Here is a 19,538-nt window from a genome sequence, read left to right on the forward strand (position 1 = left end):
ACCCTGGAACACAGCAAGACAACATTTGAGCTTCCCACTCTGAGTCTAAGGTCTTATGACAATGGCCGCCGTGCAAATATGGTGAGAGACTTGAGATTGAGCATTGATAGAACATGCTTTGATCCTATTTAAACTTTTAGCCTATCACCTGAAATTCCACACCAGTATTCTTAATCCACACTGCTTTCATTTGTTGAGGGGGGGTTGCCAGATTTAAGAAAAAAAAAAAAAAAAAAAAAGACTAACAATCTGTGAAATGGAATGTTTGGAGGAAGGGATTTTAGTCAGTTCTGAGCCCAGCTTATTCTGGTGTAGTGCATCTCTGAAACAACAGATAGTAGCACAGCCAACAAAGATATGAGCAACCTGGGGACACCACAGAATACACTGTTCACCCTAAAAAAAGATGATGTCCAAAGCAAAACAAGCTACCATAAATACACCCAGCTGTATGACCAACCCACATAATTATTAACTCCCTGAGCTGCTGCAGGAGTGACTTTGGCCACAGAATTGCAGGTAAAGGCAACAACCGATGGTGTGCAACTGCTCTGGTTATGGACGACAAGACACAGAAACTCAAGCTGAAGCGGGAAGTGGGGCTGATGGGAGCCGTGTCCCTCATCGTAGGGACAATGATCGGAGCTGGGATCTTCATGACCCCGCAGACGGTGCTCTACTCCATCGGCAGCCCCGGAGCCAGCTTGGTGGTGTGGGCAAGCTGTGGTTTACTGGCAATGCTGGCTTCTTTCTGCTATGCCGAGCTGGGTACTGTCATAAGAGAATCAGGTGGAGAGTACATCTACATCCTCAGGACTTCTGGTCCAGTCCTCGCCTTCATGTTAATCTTTAGCTCAGTGTTATTTGTGAGACCTGCTGGTGTTGCTGGCATGGCGCTGGGTTTTGCCCAGTATGCTGTGGCTCCTTTCTACCCAGACTGCCCCCCTCCAGTGCTGCTGGTAAAGTGCGTGGCTGCAGCTTCGATTATAGCACTAGCCGTCGTGAACTGCCTCAATGTTCGTCTTTCCATGTCAGTCCAAGTGTTTTTTATGGTGGCCAAAGTACTGGCCCTGGCAGCCATCATAGTAGGAGGTGTGATCATGCTTATCAGAGGCCGCACTGAAAACTTCCAAGACTCCTTTGAGAACACAAATTTGGGCATCAATCCAATCGGTATCGCTTTCTATCAGGGACTGTGGTCCTACGATGGGTGGAACAATCTCAATTATGTGACTGAAGAGCTGAAACGTCCAGAGGTAAGTAAAAGGGTATATGGGGCTTCAGTAAAGTTTTGTTGCACTGATAAGCCACTGATTCATGTCATGGTGATTCTAGCCATCCTGCCAATCATCACCATAAGAAAAGTAATAAATCTTTTATTGAGGTTGAAAAACAAAACATACTGTCTAGTCTTGCAATATAGAAAGGACCGATAGACCCACAGAAGTAGGTGCCCTGTCAATGTGATGAGGAGACAGAAGGATGGTGTTTGGTAATGTTGTTCTGTACCTGATTGCACTTACATCATCACCTACACAACATTTGTTTATATTGTTGCTATAGTGTAGAAAAGCCAGTCAATGGTACGGTGTACAGTGTTCACACTGATCAAACTGAGGAGTAACACTTTAAATTTACACAATATATCAACCACACACTAAAATAACAATGAAACATTTATTTACCACCTTGAACACTACTAATATTTACTATTTAAAGTAAAATTAAATTTCTTTAATTAATTTCTGTAATTAATTTAAATGCTCATTAACTTGATTATGAGACAGATTTCTATTCTGATCCAGCGGGGATCGCCTGGAATCATAAGCAAGGTGATCGGGAACATTATTTATTTTTTCGCATTTACAAACTATTTAATCTATATGAGTTTTGCAGACAACTGTCAATCAGAGCAGAGGGATTGAAGTTTAGCAGTAAGATGTAGCAGTAAGTGTTCAGTAAATATTACAGTTTACCCATGAATAAATACCGCAGAAGAAGTTCACAAAGTTCATGTGTCTTGCTTCTCAGCTGCTTGGGTAAAGTCAAAGTCTGTGGGATTATAAATGGGCATAGAGTGAACTGGAGGAGCACACTGCTCAATTTTTGTCAATAAAAAACACAGGCATAGTCATAGTTATGAGATAAAAAGTAATAAGTTTAAATTTGAATGAAAAAGTCAGATTTATGAGACAAAAAAGTGGAACCTATGAGATATCTTGCATGAGACGTTCAAGTGTTTTAACTATGTGATTAGTATTATTAATAAGCTGTGACCATACATCTACTGATGCCTCTGGACACATTTTCAGTGATGTTCGTAGTATCATTGTGTGTTATGGTTCTTTCAACATCATCCTCCTTTGTGATCAGACCCCAGGTTGTGTCCAGATGGCAAGCTACCTATGACTCCATGGCTCTCCTCTTTGCAGCCACAGCCATCTTGAGGCCCTCTTTGCCACATCGGTGGTACTGTGGATGGCTATCCTCTTCCTCTCTCCCTCAATACCCAAATTAGCAAAGGCTCTGGCTAAAGAGCTGGCTGCAAAACCCCTGCATCCAACCTCCACTGGGAATCACCTCGCTAGCCATCCAGCCTGCTGACAAGTATTAACCAGTCCTGCATTCTTGGACAGCTTTCTGTCAACGGTCTCTTCCAAGCACTCTTCCCATAGGAGTGTCAGTTCAAGCAGCGCAGCCTGCTTGGTGGTTTTTTGATGAGGGAGCTGATGTTTAGCTCCCACCTTAGGCCACGATGGTGCCCAGGAAGCAGAATGACTGGGGAGCTAGAGTGTTGAGCTCCAGGTTGTTCTCACTGCAGCAGGTCACCAGGCAGTTAATCTCCCACCGGCAGGCTGACTCATCCCCACCAGAGATGAGTCCAGTGAGGGCGGTGTCATCCATGAACTTCAGAAGCTTGACGGACTGATGACTGGAGGTGCAGCTGTTGGTATACAAGGAGAAGAGCAGTGGAGAAAGAACGCAGCCTTGGGGTGGGTACAGGAGAGGGTCGGTGAGGTGGGACAGAACAAGGCACTCGAAGGACTTCATTACCACAAAGGTCAGGGTGACGGGTCTGTAGTCATTGAGTCCTGTAGTCCTTGGTTTCTTGGGGATGGGGATGATAGTCGAGGTCTTGAAGCAGGCTGGCACATGGCATGGTGGGCAGGAGTGGAGAGGCTAGAGTGGAGGAGGTGAGGCTCCCGGGCTGAAGTTCATCCAGTTTATTGCACAGTGAACGCTCGTTGGAGAGAAATATTCCTGGTAATGGGTTACAGTGTCTGCGGAGACGCACAAGCACTCCAGCTTGTCTCCCTCTCCTCCGGCATTTAACTGCACGAGCAAAGGTGAGCGCACCTTTGACCAGAATGTCCAATAACTCCACTGATGAGCAGGGAAATGTCAGAAATTAATCTGCTTGAGTTGTTCCTCTGATGTTCATAAGCTCTTCTATGGTGAAAAAGGTTTGGGCATCACAGCAGAAAACTAAGTTTATATGCAAAAGAAGATAAAACAATGCGCATCAACACACCAAAGCAGCCGTCCATGGTTTCATCTTGAATTTTTATTTCATGCAGTGATATGCAAATTACATTATGATGATCAGAGGATTGAAGAAAATATTAGTATTAATATATGAAACATTTTGGGGTAAATGCTATATTAATTGAGTAATAAAAACTGTAGAATAATCACTAAATTAGTCAAAAGATGAACTGACTGATCAGAAAAGGTCAGATCAACTGAAAAAGTTAGGTGCAGCCCTCAATTTGCCATGTAAAGAAAGGTTAATCTTTCCTAGGGGTTAACCCTTGCACAAAATAGCGCCGTTTATACCTAATGAGGCACCAGCTACTTTGAGCTTTAATTAAGTGTTTTAGATAAATGGTTCCCAAGAAGGCTGCAAGCAGCAAAACCAGAGAAAAGTCTTCAGTCATGAGCAAAGTCGAAAACAAACACCACACCTTGGTTTAGTGGCTATTGAAGGGTTATTTCACCTCCTCTCCCTTCATTACCCAGGGGTTAGCAGTTAATCTACAGCCAGTTAGATTAGAAGATAAGGTTGAATGTTCAGTTTGCACTCTGAATGTCTTGTAGGAAGCCTGCTCTCAAACAATGGAGAATGATAAACTCAATCTGAAGAGGGAATTGGGGATTGTAGGAGCTGTGTCATTCATCGCAGGATGCATGATAGGATCTGGGATATTTATTTCTCCTCAGTATGTGTTATCCACTATCGGCAGTCCCGGGGCCAGCTTTTTAATATGGACCTTCTGTGGATTGGTTGCTATGCTGGCAGGGCTCTGCTATGCTGAACTGGGCACAGTCATACCAGAGTCCGGAGGAGAGTATATCTACATTCTGCGGACAGCAGGGAAATTGGTTGCCTTTATTTTTGTCTTCAGCTTCATCATTGTTATGAGGCCTGCCAGTGCCACAGCAATTTCCCTGAGCTTTGCTACGTACATTGTGGCCCCCTTTTACAGCTGCACCCCTCCACAACTGGTGGTGAAAGGCGTGGCCGCAGGAGCCATCATAGTGCTCGCCATTGTTAACAGCTGGAGCGTCCGCATGGCCACCTCCATCCAGGTGGTTTGCACGGCAGTCAAAGTGCTCGTACTTGCGGTGATTGTACTGGGAGGAGTTGTGATGCTTTTCCAGGGTCACACTGAGAACTTTGCCAACTCCTTCGAGGGAACAAATGCTGGTGTCGCCCCAATTGGCATCGCTTTCTATCAGGGCTTGTGGTCCTATGATGGCTGGAACACTTTGAATTATTTAACTGAAGAGGTGAAAAATCCAGAAGTAAGTTTCACTGAATACTATTCATAAATTATAAAAAAAAACAATTGTGCTTTTAGCAAATATTAAATTGAGATATTTTATACATGCAATCAATTATATAGTCTACTAAGACTGTAGGTCACAATCAAGGTCCTAAATCTTTTTCAAAGAAAAATTCTAAGAATCACAACCCAGTTGCTCAAGATAATTTTGTGAACAGTTTCATGACAGAACTACTTTCTTTCTGGTAGACAGACTTTCCTTGGGTAATCAATCACTCATTAAACAGAGAAGGAATTCACACTGCCCATGAACCTCCAATCCCCACCCACATACATCTTGTTTTAAAGCTATAATATTTAACATTTCCACATTAAAATGTTTAAAAACACAAGACATATGTTATATTTTGTTCAGCTGTGTACTTATATTATCCAAATGTTTCCAGCAATGATCAAATCCAGAGAAATCCATAATTTATTCCAGGTAATAGTGCATTTCCAGCTGGCCATTGCTACCTAGTTGATACAACTTCCAGGAAAATATGGTATATGTGTGATAAATTAGCATCATGTCCTTTGTGATGTCAGTGTTTCTACTGATGTAAAACAAACCCACACTGCATGCTGTACCTGCATCTAGGAGACTGTTGCGAACTTTGGTTGATGGTGGACCTTTTTTAACCACGATCCACAATCAAGATCCTATAACTTTTTTGTTGTTGTGCGTTGCTTATTGATTTTCTTGAGCTAACAGTCACTCATTGAACAAAAAAAGGAATTCACATTGTCCACAAACACAAAGCCCCCCCCCCCCCCCCCCCCCCCCCCCCACACACACACACACATATGTACATCTTTTTTAATGCTAAGTATATAAAATTATGTCTCAAAATCATGAAAAAATAAGTAGTTTTCTCTGTCCTGAAACGCTGGAGGCATGTCTGTCAAACACCACTATGACCTGAAAGCGACCTGAAACACTGAAACTCCATCTAGCAGCTTTATTGGACATGAACAGAACCGGAGGACGGTCACAGGATGATATTGTTTTTTTCTTCTGTGTCAGATTGTTTGAACTGAAGTGAGCTGAAGTGAACTACTGGGCTGATTTGAACTGAGAGTAGCCGAAGGTATGTTTGTAACGGACCGTTACGGAGGGTGAGGAGAGGCATGTTGTTTGTGTGGATCTAACTCCACAATTCAAAGTTCTCAGTCTTTTCACGTTTTCAGCAACTATGTTCTAACATCTGTAAAGCATTGAGAAGAAAAACTCCTTTTATTCTTTACACAGACTTCAACATTTCTGCATTAAAATGTCTAAAAGTGTGAGACACGTTATATATTTTGTTAAATTGTGTACTACATTATCCAAAATGTCTCCAACAAGTTCAAACCTAGAAAAATCTGTCATTTATTTAAGGTGGTGATGCGTGTCCTGCTAGCTGTGGCCAGCATATGTCAGAAAGTGAGACAGGAAGTCAGTGAACATGACTAAACATATATGTTTAAGAAAGAGATGAAATGGTATGAAAATTTCATATCAAGATTAATTAAGAAGTCTAATTGTGGTATTGTTAATACCTCTCAATGATTTGAAATGGTATCATGTCCTTTGCAATGTCAGTGTTTTCACTGACTCACAACAAACCCACAACTTCTGTTGATGCTGGATACTTTTCACCTTGAATTTTTATAAAACATAATAATCAGACATGGTTTTAATGGTATCATGGTTTAGGTGATCGTTTCATTCCTAGTTTTTCTTATATAATATAAATCACATATCTTATATTATCTCGATGTTGATAAGTCATCCAAATAAACAAGCTTCGAGAAAAGCAAATTATACAATGAGTGGACGTGCCAAGGTTCATTTTTTTTGAATAACAGAGTAGAGCTGCCTCTGCTGTTGGACACAAGAATGATCATGCAGATAAGAGATTACTTTAGCCTACAAATTATTAAACTGGATTTAATGCGCTTTTACAACCACAGTGGAGTTCATGTTAAATTCAAGCAACTTATTATACAGTTTTTATTACGTCTCTTCTGTTACTGTTTTGCCAGTAATTGTTTGCATGATTTAAAGAAGGTATGTCCTACTTCTTTATGTGGGTATGTCCACAACAACAGTACCTTCATCTTGCTGTACGCTTTCTGATCTGTGTGGCCATGGCGGACAAAGAACCTGAAAACTTTAAAATGAAGCCAGAAATTGGGTTGATGGGAGGTGTGGCACTAATTTCAGGAACTATGATTGGAAGTGGGATATTCATATCCCCACAGTTTGTACTGGCATATGTTGGAAGCCCTGGAGCAAGTCTGGTGATCTGGGCTCTCTCAGGAGTTGTAGTTCTGTTCGCAGCGCTGTGCTATGCCGAGATTGGGATTGTCATTCCTGAATCTGGTGGGGACTTCATCTACATACTGAGGATATTTGGTTCCTGTCCTGCTTTCTTTGCGGCGTTCACTTTTGTCATCCTTTTGAAGCCGTTCAGCATTGCTGTAATGGCAATTAGCATTGCCGAGTATGTTGTAGCGCCCTTTTACACAGGCTGTCATCCTTCTCAGCTGGTTGTGAAGTGTGCAGCAGCTGCAGCCATACTGCTTGTTGCCACAGTCAACATCTTGAATGTCCGATTTGCCATCAGAGTCCAAATGGTCTTCTGGGTGGCCAAGGTGCTGGCGTTGACAGTAATCGTAATCGGAGGGATAGTGGAGCTCATACAGAGCAGCGGTCTCATTGTGGAAAATCTGAAGATTGAGAATGCATTTAAAGGCACTCAGTACTCGTTGAGTACTCTAGGCATGGCTTTTTATCAAGGACTCTGGGCTTACGCCGGCTGGTACAACTTGAACTATGTCACAGAGGAGCTGGAAAGACCACAGGTGAAAACATATAAATATTATGTGTTATTATGTATCTGCTCTTGATAACTGGGACAAATACGTATTTTATTTATTTATTTATTTATTTATTATTTGTTTTTGTCAATTATGCTGTCAAAAAAATTTAAACCCTTATTCTTATTATCTTTGATTTTATTTTTTTATTTATTTATTTTATTTTTTATTTTAGAAGGGCTGCAGCGTTGACATACGGTTGAGACAGTGTGAGGAAGTGAGACAGGGGTCCTTATATAGCTAACCCTTTATATGCCTGATTAAATTATGTTTTTCTAAAAAGTGGAGACAGAGTTGATGGAAATCTGAGACACAACTTCATAAAAAGATATATTTCAAAAAGAAGATGATTATAGTAATAGTAATAATAATTTTTGGGGACATAATTTCTAGACATCATATCAACATTAATCAACATTATAATGAACAAACATATACTCTGCAGGCTGTGTGCAGCTTGACCTTTGCTGCGGCTGCATGTGAGGATGAAATACCAAGCTCAGCCTGTGATCTACCACTGTCTGACTGAACAGCCTCATGGAAGTAATATTTTACAGTTCTTCATATTTTAAGCTAACGAAATTCTTCAAAACAAGCCATTTCATGGTTTCAGAGTCATGCTATTGAGCTGAGACGGATTACACATTCTGTTCGCATTCAGAAGCTTCTGCTGAGCGCAGTAGACGGCTCCCACCGTTTGCACAATTTGCATCTGTATTGTTTAATATTTTGAAGTATTTCCAGACAAAGCTGGTGGAAGACATCGTGTTGTGTGTCTCATTTAGATGGTAGAGACACAATTTACTGTATTAACAGCATTAATGATCAGAGGTGTTTGAATTCATGGCACTTTAAGTGCTTGGTGTGCTCATCCAATAATACATAACAGCAACAAAACACACACCAGCCTGCACGAAAATTAAGTAGCAACATGCTATGACTTTATTTTCCTTTCCTGTCAAATGCCAATTAAATTTATTAGTCTATAACTATTTTACAACTGCATCTTTTCCTATTTTGCCCCAAGATCGGGGGTTTGCTGCAACCCCAACAGCTTAATTATTTTGATAGGACATGATTTGTCCCAATTTTCAAGACTGGGTGATTATATATGTTGCTCTTCAAATTCAGCAGTCCCTCTAGTCACTGGATACATGATGCCTTGTTAAAGATTTCACAGAAGAAATGTCTTGATGCTGAACTGGGACGATAACACAACTATATTGTATTCTATGACACTATTATAGTTATCGTCTCCTCTTTTTTTGTCAGCTTTGAATGTTTATTTCAGTCAATTCAAAGCTGCAGGTGACATTCATAAAAGTTTCTGAGTTGATAACTTTGCATAAAGACACTCAAGGTGATTTTTTTATTGCAACAATTGTGCTCTTATCTAACTGTGGCAAAAGTGTGTGTCTTCTGACTGTTGTTATCACATTTATGTGTGCAATAAATATAAAATGTGCCAAGCATCAGGCAACATTTTGTTTGGCAGAAAACAAGGACACATTAGTAACCGCTTGCAGTTAGTTTGCAATAAGAAGTTAGCTAGTTGTGATTTCTAGTCACTTCATTCTTGCTGTGTTTTCCTGAAAATTAATTCTGAATAATTGAGAATAAATTAAAATAGATCTTGTAATACAAACAATGACTGTTCAGGCATTACAGTCCAGTTATTTGATCTACTTGCCAGAAGTTGAAGACATAATATTCCAGAAAGACATTTAATACAATTATTCCCTGTGGACAATGTAAGTGGACACTCATCAACATGCATTAATGTTGCTGATTTTATTGTTCAGTAGTGACATGTGCTGACAATGTAAACTATATTACTGGCCTTCAAAAGAAATGTGTGTTTGAAATTATTGACAAAGGTCAAAGCTTTTGCAAGATAACACTTGCTGTTCGGTTCAAACAGTTCAAACAGATTCATCAGCTTCACCTGAACAGTTAAAACAAGCACAAAACTAGTGCTGTATGGATGATTACTAAAAGGCTTTAGAGCCTTAATAATATTAACTTTCTAGCTAGTTAGCAAATAATGCTATGTAAGGAATGCAGAGCAGCCCACCCCACCCCTCACACTAGATCCTGATAGCACACAATAGATCAGTGTTTCCCAACCCTGGTCCTCAGGGCCCACTGTCCTGCATGTTTTAGATGTTTCTCTGCTCCAACACACCTGATTCAAATGATCAGGTTGTTTTCAGGCTTCTGCAGAGGCTTGATGACGAGCTGATCATTTGAATCAGGTGTGTTGGAGCAGGGAAACATCTAAAACATGCAGGACGGTGGGCCTTGAGGACCAGGGTTGGGAAACACTGCAATAGATGTTATTATTTTTTGTTTGTTGACACCTCAGGACCAAGGGGAAGCACTTTTTTTTCTGAAAAATTATGTCATGAATTCAGAAAGTGAATGCATTAAGTGTCCTTACACATCCACATGCAACTTGAGTTCTATTTAAGATATTTTCAGATCAGTTGATGCACAGGAGATGCATTTTGGCCATTTTTTCAGCTTTTTTGAGAAATGTTTACACAAAATTGCATAAATTTCAGCGATTTTGGCGGGGAAATCATAGACACAGAGTCAGTGTCGGTACATGTTATCAACCTGTTAAGTGTAGTTCACCTCCAGATGTTTATATGTTGGCCAGAACATATAAGTAATGTTGACTTTTTGTTTCTTCCAGGTGAATCTTCCTCGGGCGATTGTCATAGCCATTTCTCTGGTGACTGGCTTATATCTGCTGGTGAATGTGAGCTACCTGACAGTGCTGACACCTAAAGAGCTCATGTCCTCCAGCGCAGTAGCAGTAACCTGGGGGTAAGACAGATCTAGGTAGACAGGTCAAGTCAGTCTGACTCGCTGTTTCTGATGTTTAAATTCCTTGTTTTAAAAGGCCATTAAAAGAGTACTCGACCTATTTACCACTTCAGAGATGTGTGTTATTCTACACATTCTTCTTCCTTTTCAAAACCCAGCCTCTACATTACACACAGTGCAACTTGGTCACCCACACTTTGGTCTGAGATTCATGAATTTAATGCTTTTTGAATAATTTTTTTGAAAAACGTGTGGTCTTCAAGCCCAACCGAGGCTGGCAGGAAATGTCTTAGGTGTGTCACAACTCCGTAAGACCTGTGAACAGACTTTGATGTGTAGCGTCAGTGGAGGCTACAGAAGCCCTGAGAGGCAAGTGAGAAATAAAATACTGGTTGTCAGTTTCCTAAGACTTATCTAAATAATTTTCTCTCTTGTGTTTATGACTTCAGAAGAGGTGAAAAATAGGTTTTGCCAGGTATTTTTTTTTTTTGTTGTTGTTTCCAGGATAATTTTCCTGTCTTTTTTTCATCTGTGAAAACAGGTGAAAAAAAAGTATAATTTTTCAAAATTATTACTAGAAATATTAAGAGACACTTCACCCCAAAATCCAGAATATATGTTTTTCCTCTGGCCTGTAGTGTTATTTCTGCATCTAGATTTTGTTGGTGTGAGTTGCAGAAAAAATCCAAACCAGTGATCCATCTACTCAAGGTAGTCCACATACCTTCCTCATGTATGGACTATTTTCTTACTAGTAGAAAAGAAAGTAGTTCCAATAGATTTCGAAGTAGTTCTGGTAGATTCTACTGCAGAAAGAAAATAGTTCCTACATGAAACTGCTCACAATATGGTCTTTGAATTATCTTGAGTAACTGGGTCATGTTTTCTGGAGACACTGGTTTAGAATTTTTTTTAGAAAACAGATCACCAGAATTCTATTTTCTCACAAAAACACACCAATAGAACCTACCATGCATTTATTAGAGGAGTGAATTATATACATGACATGAATAGATGTGAGATGCAGATAGTGAGATAAATAAATCTGAGAGATTTTAGAAATAATTTTTCTGAGAACTTAACCTTTTTTTTTTTTTAAACACAGGAACAAAGTGTTAGGAACCTGGGGCTGGGTCATGTCGGTGGCTGCAGCATTGTCTGCTTTCGGTTCATTGAACGGGACGTTCTTCAGCGGTGGCCGGGTGTGCTTCGTCGCTGCCAGGGAAGGGCACTTGGTGAGAATCTTTCTACCTTATGAACATATGTCAGTCCCTCCAGGAAGCTGCAATATTGCAATTGCAGCAATTAATGCAAGTTCAACCAATCGCCATGAATTCTGCACAACCTTGCAATTTTGTACACTGAACGCAACTTTTTCACACATTTGATCAATCATTGTTTCCTGCAGTCCCACCAATCATAGCAGCTCCCCTTGCAAACATCATGCATGTATGTTTCAATGAACCAACTCAATGTTTTATTATTATTTTGCATTTTTACTTTGTATTTTGTCACAGGTACTGAAAAGAACACAAAGTTTGTTATTAAAATTTACATTTATTTAATGTTCTGCATTGATGAATGCAGGTGAACTTCTTCATTCACAATTAAGCATGTTGTGTTAGAATTCATGTAAAGCCTTTTTGATAACTTTTTTTTGCAATTTTCATGTGCTCCTACAACGTCATTGCTAAAAATGCCTAAAAACATTAAAACGTGCATCGTAATTTTTTTTAAAAGCTGCAGTGAAATCAGGCATTTTAGGTCGTAACAATCCTAAAAAAAAAAAAAAAAGCATGCGAAATCCTGGAGGGGCTGATAAGTTAGATTGTTCTTGTGCTTGTTTTGTAGCCAGATATTCTGGCCATGGCTCATGTCCACAGACTGACTCCGTCTCCAGCGCTGATCTTCACTACTGTTATCTCTCTGGTGGTGCTGATCCCTGGAGACTTCCAGGCTATTGTCAACTTCTTCAGGTGAACACTGGTTCTGCTTTGCATGTATTTAACATTGACATTTTGTCTTTATTACAAACCTGATTCCAAAAAAAAAGTTGGGAAGCTGTGTAAAACATTAATAAAAACAGAATGCACTTACCTGCAAATCCTATTCGACTTACTGTCAATTGCTGTAAAGTACAAAGACAATATATTTAATATTCAAACTAATAAACTATATTCTTGTTGTTAAATATACACTAAATCTGAACTTGATGTCTGCAACACGTTCCAATAAAGTTTTGACAGGGGAAACATTGAAACATTCCACAGGAAAACAGGTTAATTGGAAGTCAATCAGTTTGAACATGAAATATCTTGTCTTTTAATTCTATTCAGCTGAATATACTGTAGGTCACCCCACTTTTTTTGTCATCAGGGTTGTACATGTGTAAAGAATACACATCCTGTTTGTGTTTTGTCTGATATTCTTCTTGGTTGCGGTTGTCAGTTTCACGGCCTGGTTTTTCTATGCCATCACTCTGGCTGGACTTCTCTACCTCAAAATCAAGAAGCCAGAGCTCCCCAGGCCATACAGGGTCAGTGTCACACACCAACACCATCGTCTTAAACACACGTGTCTGTTTTTTGTTTTGTTTTTTTTAACACAGGATGAGAATCAGCTTGTGCCCATCTCTTCCTTTCTCCACAGGTCCCCTTTATACTCCCCGTTCTGGTCCTCATTGCAGCAGTATTCCTTGTGCTGGCACCCATCATAGACTCCCCTCAGATTGAATACCTCTATGTGTCTTTATTTATCCTCAGTGGAGCACTAGTCTACGTACCATTCATCCATTACAAGCTCTGCCCAGGACTGTTGAACAAGTTAACAGAGTTCTTGCAGCTGTTCCTAGAGGTCGCCCCAGCAGAGAAAAATCTGTGATTTAGCCAGAAAAGAACGTTTTTTTGTTTTTTTTGCTATGGCACTCATGAAACATTGCAGTTTATATTAATTTCTCTCTACTGCTGTGCACACACAGATTATACATTTGCAGGGGGGTGCAGGTAAGCATCGTCTGCCTGTAAAAAGGTATTTCAGAAAGCATTAATAAGCCAAGATATATGTTTGACTCTTTGAATTTTATCAGTCTGTTATGTGTTGTCTTTTTGCACAGGTGCATTTAGTACTGCTTTCTTTGCTAACATTTGAGTGGATTTAGGGAACACGTGTGAATAAGTATCAGAAATAAATCTGCATTTAAAATGTTAATCTGTTACTAAAAGATGGAGTGTGAAATCTGGAATTCTGAAATCTTAATTTTGACCTGTGCAACAGTTCATCCTAAGTGTTTGGTCACTTGGAGAGTATACAGTTAAACAGGTGAAGATTTACATTATTATTATTATGAATTTTGTTAGTTTATTTTGCTGTCAGTGTCCATTTGCAAAAGGTTCCATAACATATATAAATAAAAATGTAAAACAATTGTTCAATTTAATGTTGTGTTTAATGACAAAGCATATTGATTTTGCAAAGAGTTACTGTATCATTGACTGAAAAAGCACCACAAACTAAATGTGATAGTGAGTTTTTAGCTGTGTCTTGTTCAAGGTATTGCACCCTTTAAGAGCCATCTTCTTTGGTCAAAACTGACCTGTGAACAAAAACATCTAAGTGGAGGAGCTGCGGTTTTAAAGAAGAAGAATGTAAGTTTAGCATCCTTTGTCATTAAATTGTTTGCATGCGACCTACAATTTTAATTAAATGATGCATCAAAAATCATGCTTTGGAAAACTATTGAATTAAGATTTTTGCCTCTTACATTTAAAATAAACACTCATACAGATTATGTGAATTTTAAAAAAAAGTTTATTAAATAATTGTTACCCACCAAAAGGATAAAACAAGACATGTCCAATTCTTAGTGCAACTTTCACATGACAAAAGATTGTTCAACACAAAACAGGAAAGAGCAGGAAAGGGAGAAGAGTGTGTGTGTGTGTGTGTGTGTGTGTGTGTGTGTCTAAAATGTACTATGAATGCATACACAGACTGAATATCTGTATAACAGTAAATATACAGTCTGATGACACTTTTTTGTTTTTTTGTTCAGCTTCACTATTCTGTAACCTAACAAACAGCTTCTTTGCTTCGTTTTTAAAGGTAATTTTGCCTTTTTTGCAAGCTTGAAGTTCTCAGATCTGCTCATTCAATTAGGAAGAGGAAAGAAAATTAGCTGTTTTGACAAGTAAAATAATTTTGCGATACATAATTGCAATTAACCCAAACAGTCCAAAAACAAAAAGGCATTTGTGTGTGTGTGTGTGTGTGTGTGTGTGTGTGTGTATGTGTGTGTGCGTGTTTAAGAGTCCTTTTGTCAAACTCCAGTTGAATCACTCAGCTCCAGTTTTCTTCTCTGTGCCGTTAGAAGTGTTTGACTGGCTTTCGGATGCGTCTCCACCGCTCTGCTCCCCTGTCCCGCTCCCGCCTCCTCGTGACGACTGGTGGTACAGCATGTGGAGTCGCTCTGCGCTCATGTCTGCGTCCTCCGCCCCCTCGCAGCACTTTATCCACGACTGAGGAATAACCTCGATGCCGTAGTGGGCCCCAGCGATGGCCCCTGCCATGCAGGCTATGGTGTCCGTGTCCCCTCCCAGGGCCAGGCTGTACGCTATTGTCCTCTCCAGGCCGCCATAGTTCTCTGGAAGGCATTCCCGGGGCTGCAGGCAGTGCAGGACACAGAAGATGGCGGTGGGGACTGAGTGGAGAGCCGCAATGCCGTTACCTGGAAGGAAAAAGGGAAAATAAATAAATCGGCAATTTCAATAATTCACAAATAATTTAAGCGACTTCTTAACAATAACTCAATGATTTTAGCTTCTCAAATGTCATTATTTGGTTATTTTCTTTCTCTTCTATGATAGTAAACTTAATATCTTGGGGGGTTTGACTGTTAGTTGGACAAATAAGTCAACCTGTGTTTTTGAAAACTGCGAGGGACATTTTGCATTATTTTCAGACTTCACAGAGACCAAATGATTTTTGTGAAAATAATTGGCAGACTGATCAATGATGAAAACTGACAGTGGTTGCAGCCCTAGATAGTAGGGACAGAACAAGAATGGATAGATAACAAAAAGCCTTATAAAAACTTAGTTAAAAAAATCAGAATAAAATAAAAGATAAACAGATACTGACCCAGTTCAGAAATGACCTCCTCTATGCTGACCTTGCTGCGGTCCATCAGGTCTCTCACTCTGTGGAGCCGCTCACAGAACGGCTTCTCTGCTTCTTTTAGGCTGAAAACAAACAACATTGAAGATTGACAGTAAAAAAAAATGACAATATCAATACAGCTTGAACTGCACATTTCTTTGTATCTTTATAAATCCCTCCACGTTCCCTGACAGTGAACCCCAAACATCAGACCACATTTCTCACTTCCTCAAACGGACATGACCCATACAGATGTGTGCAACAGCTGTCTTTATTCATGTACAACTCACATTCTGGCATCATTGCGCGCTGCCTCGTCGCCCTCCACTTCCTCCATCTCTGTGATGAGCCTGCTGATGAACTGCTGAGGCAGGTCTAGTGCCCCCTGCAGCGAGAGGTGCACGGCCAACGCCTGCAGCACAGCCCCGTTATAACCCAGAGAGCAGGAGTGGGTCAGCATGGCACCCAGACGGGCAAACTAGAGAGGAACAAAAGAAAGAAATCAAACCAACTGTGCATCAACGAGTCATTGCATCTTACAAAGCAACCCTGTGTGAAACAAACAATTGTAATCCGTTACCGAGAAAAAAAAATCTCATTAAATTACAGTTACTTATCAAAATGTTGGTGATTATAAAGCAGTTAAATCCAAATATTCCTGTTGGGTTGCCTGGTAGAGATCTGCACTCTACTGAGTGCACTCTTCTAGTTTTGTGCTGTTTTATGCAGAAGTGATTACTTCGTTACAAGTAAATCCTATCAACTTGGTCTAAAGACAACTGTCTGGTAGTTAGGTGACCCCAGAGGAACCACAATAAACCACAGCTGGCTAACCACATGGTCATATGTCACGATGAAAACACACTTCTCTGTGCATGTTCCAGCAAAATGCAGCTGAATCAGGCACTTCTCAGCTTGAGGACATTAAACTTCCTTACTCTGATTAAGACAGAGCAGCGTTTAAACACTAGTCCGTTTGCAAAATTAAAGGCTGTGTCCCTTTAGTTCACTGGAAGTCATATGTTGCAATGTCAGTGTTGTAATGTATATTAACAGTGCTACATGCACAAGATGACTGGCTGAAGAGAGGTGTATTTACCATACTATTCAGTATGCAAAAAAAGGAAGGTGTGTGCCAATACACAATTTGTCAAGTGCAGCACACCAAAAATACCAGGATGTTCTATTGCATCCAGCCTCATTCTGCAGCATGCAAGCCAGCATACACTTCTGGCTATTCTGACTCATAATCCTCAGCACAGCGGAGGATATGTCCCATTGATGAAGCCACCGATAGAGAACAGACAGATGATCTCATTGATGCTGCAAGCAAGAGGATCAAAGTTCAAGGTGTAATGTAATGACAAAGCAGTATGTCCCCCTTGTATGTATAAGAAAGCGGATAAAGGACGTAATATCAGTAAAAAGAAAAAGTATGCCATTTAGAGCGCAGCAGCAAAACACATAACTTAATCTGACTTCAATCACTTTATTTATTTGAGACTTGATTTATGAACAGAATTACTTTGAGTGTTTACTTGATTCGGGTCCTCATGATGTGAAACTTGACTTGGCATAAACGTTAGTATAATCAATTTTAACTTTTTGTGCAATCATAACAGCAATATTTAATTTTAAAGTGTTTGATATTTTGTTTTTAAAAAGCATTTATGAAGAAAATTGGCAGTGAAGTTGCTAAATCTTTCAGACAACACTTTTTCATTTTGACTCTAAACTTTACCTGAGACTTGGGTGTCAAATAGCAAGTGAGGATTCTAACAACTTGATTACAGAACAAATGAAACTTAATTCTAATTAGTGTCTGTGTCCTAGACCTGTGTTTAAACTGCTCAAACTTCTAACTATGTAGTGTTAAAAACAAATTTGGTTAAATGATTATAATTCATAGTAGATACTAGTAGTAAATTTTGTCCAAAGGACAAGGATGCCCACTACTCACCCTTTTAACATCAGCCAGATCAGGGAAAGCCAGTGCGAAGGGGGCCGCCCTCATGGCCCCCCCGTTCCCGAAGGAGCCTCGACCATTAAACTGGTCCCTGGCTGGCTGGTACACATCACTGAGCTGAGGGGAGGACAGCTTCTTCAACACCTGGATCACTCCAGAACCATAACCACGACCCGGGGACGCACTGTACTCCTTAGCAAACCTAGAGGGGTGAGAGACAGGGGCTATAACTTGTGAATGTGTGTGTGTGTGTGTGTGTGTGTGTGTGTTACATTCAATCTATTTCAAAAGCCTTTGCAGCAATATTTACACCATAATACACTTAAGCTCTGCAGAGAAGCTATGAGTGTGCATCTGAGTACCTGCGAGCCATGTCCTGCTCATCGAAGCCGGCCCGGGTGAGTAGAGACTGGACCACACAACGTGCCATTGCCGTGTCGTCACTGTACTCAAGGATACCTAATACATATACATACACACAGACAGAAATTTAGACATTGCATGATGCACAAAACATCTTGCGTCACATATCACTATTATTAGTTTTTCAGCATTATAAATGTGTGATATACTATTATATCCCATTTAGTGAAGCTGCAACATTAGTAATCCTGACAAAATTAATTAATCCTAATGTTTGTGTTAACAATTTCTCATTATTTTTACTTTTTCAGTACCCGTCATTCAAAAATAAAGCATGTTTTTAACTGGTAACGCCCAGTGTGACTGCTGAGTGTTGCACAAGATTAGTATCAGGGATCTGAGTAATGGCATCCTTGTATTGCATTCACAGTGCTACAGAATAACTGGTTTCAGACTTTTCACGCTCTTCTATGGCTTGACATGGTTGCAGCAGGGTTAGCCTAGAACCATTAATATCTTCCACTGTAATCTGGTATTTCATTTACGGCGGACTGGTATGAAATCTCATCCTTCCACCAACCATTTCCTTTGGTCTCGTCGTCCAGGCTGTTAAGGTGCTGCAACACACTCTCCATGGGAACCTCCTCTGCTCCTTCAAACTCTCCACCGACACAGTCCCCCAGCACAGCCGCCACCAGCGCTCCCCTAAACCGGGACAAAGACGCCGGGCCCCCCGCTGCCGCCGCCGCTCTCACTGCCGTCATTGCCATTCATCCGCCGGTGAACAGACTTCAGCCTACACCGAGAAAACACCCTGCTGGTCCGTTGACCAGACTGTCAGACAGGGAGCGGACACAACGAGACTGACAACAACAACAAATGTCGACTCAACTCCACCTCTGCACTGCTTCCTGAAAACGTTTTGATGCCTCTTTGACCCGGTGAAAGGTTCGGGTTGACGCACGTAGAAATACACGCACATAGACCGGGCTTTCATCAAAAGACAGGGTCGTGTCCAGAAGGCAACCCCAGAGCCGCGAAAGATCTCGCGAGACTGATCATTTTCACCCAAACCATGATATATCCCCACCCACTAAATATTATCTGTATCAAAACATAACCAGGTTTTAACCATGGCGTTGTCACATTATGAACAGAGTTAGTCAGTACAAGGTACACACTTAAAAACAAAGCATACAAATCTCGCGAGAGTTTCACAAATCCAGGGTTCCATTCTAGACACGACGCAAATACAGGCTGCAGTCCCTTACGGTATGTCTGTTTCTATACAAGAACACGCGCTAGATGCCGACGTAGATGTAATAAACGCGACACAGCTTTGTGAAAATGTCATTCACGGTTCCTAGGTGACAAAATTTTAGGTGGGACCTCAGTAGGTGAGTAGGTGTATCCATTTTTGCCTGTTCTTTACCACCGACCTCGTTCTCTTCTCATGCTTGCTGCACAATTTTAGTTCACCCTTATACCCTCAGTTTTACGGTACGGACGTACATTTGTTAAGATCGCCCTCT

The 19,538-nt window shown here is 40.5% G+C and overlaps 2 protein-coding genes across 4 annotated transcripts; one reads left to right on the top strand and one right to left on the bottom strand.

The window, feature by feature from the left end:
- The first annotated feature begins 515 nt into the window (after nt 1-515).
- On the top strand, nt 516-13,432 carry LOC146310447 (b(0,+)-type amino acid transporter 1). Of its 3 annotated transcripts, none has more exons than XM_084743061.1 (6): nt 516-1,256; nt 10,390-10,523; nt 11,629-11,758; nt 12,375-12,499; nt 12,972-13,059; nt 13,173-13,432. In XM_084743061.1, the coding sequence occupies exons 1-6, from the start codon at nt 558-560 to the stop codon at nt 13,401-13,403; spliced, it is 1,407 nt and encodes a 468-aa protein (XP_084599187.1). In that variant the 5' UTR covers nt 516-557; the 3' UTR covers nt 13,404-13,432. The 3 variants fall into 3 exon arrangements, with proteins under 3 accessions (XP_084599187.1, XP_084599188.1, XP_084599186.1); XM_084743062.1 differs by lacking the exon at nt 516-1,256 and adding an exon at nt 3,963-4,806; XM_084743060.1 differs by lacking the exon at nt 516-1,256 and adding an exon at nt 6,917-7,676.
- An 875-nt stretch (nt 13,433-14,307) lies between these two features.
- On the bottom strand, nt 14,308-19,526 carry adprs (ADP-ribosylserine hydrolase). Its single transcript, XM_084741825.1, has 6 exons — nt 18,587-19,526; nt 18,006-18,102; nt 17,638-17,845; nt 15,968-16,155; nt 15,660-15,760; nt 14,308-15,246 (listed from the first exon to the last, which is right to left on the bottom strand). The coding sequence occupies exons 1-6, from the start codon at nt 18,774-18,776 to the stop codon at nt 14,855-14,857; spliced, it is 1,176 nt and encodes a 391-aa protein (XP_084597951.1). The 5' UTR covers nt 18,777-19,526; the 3' UTR covers nt 14,308-14,854.
- Between the last annotated feature and the right edge of the window lie 12 nt (nt 19,527-19,538).

This window comes from Lutjanus erythropterus, chromosome 18 (assembly GCF_056507025.1).
Source record: "Lutjanus erythropterus isolate fLutEry1 chromosome 18, fLutEry1.hap2, whole genome shotgun sequence".
NCBI classification, from domain to species: Eukaryota; Metazoa; Chordata; class Actinopteri; order Lutjaniformes; family Lutjanidae; genus Lutjanus; species Lutjanus erythropterus.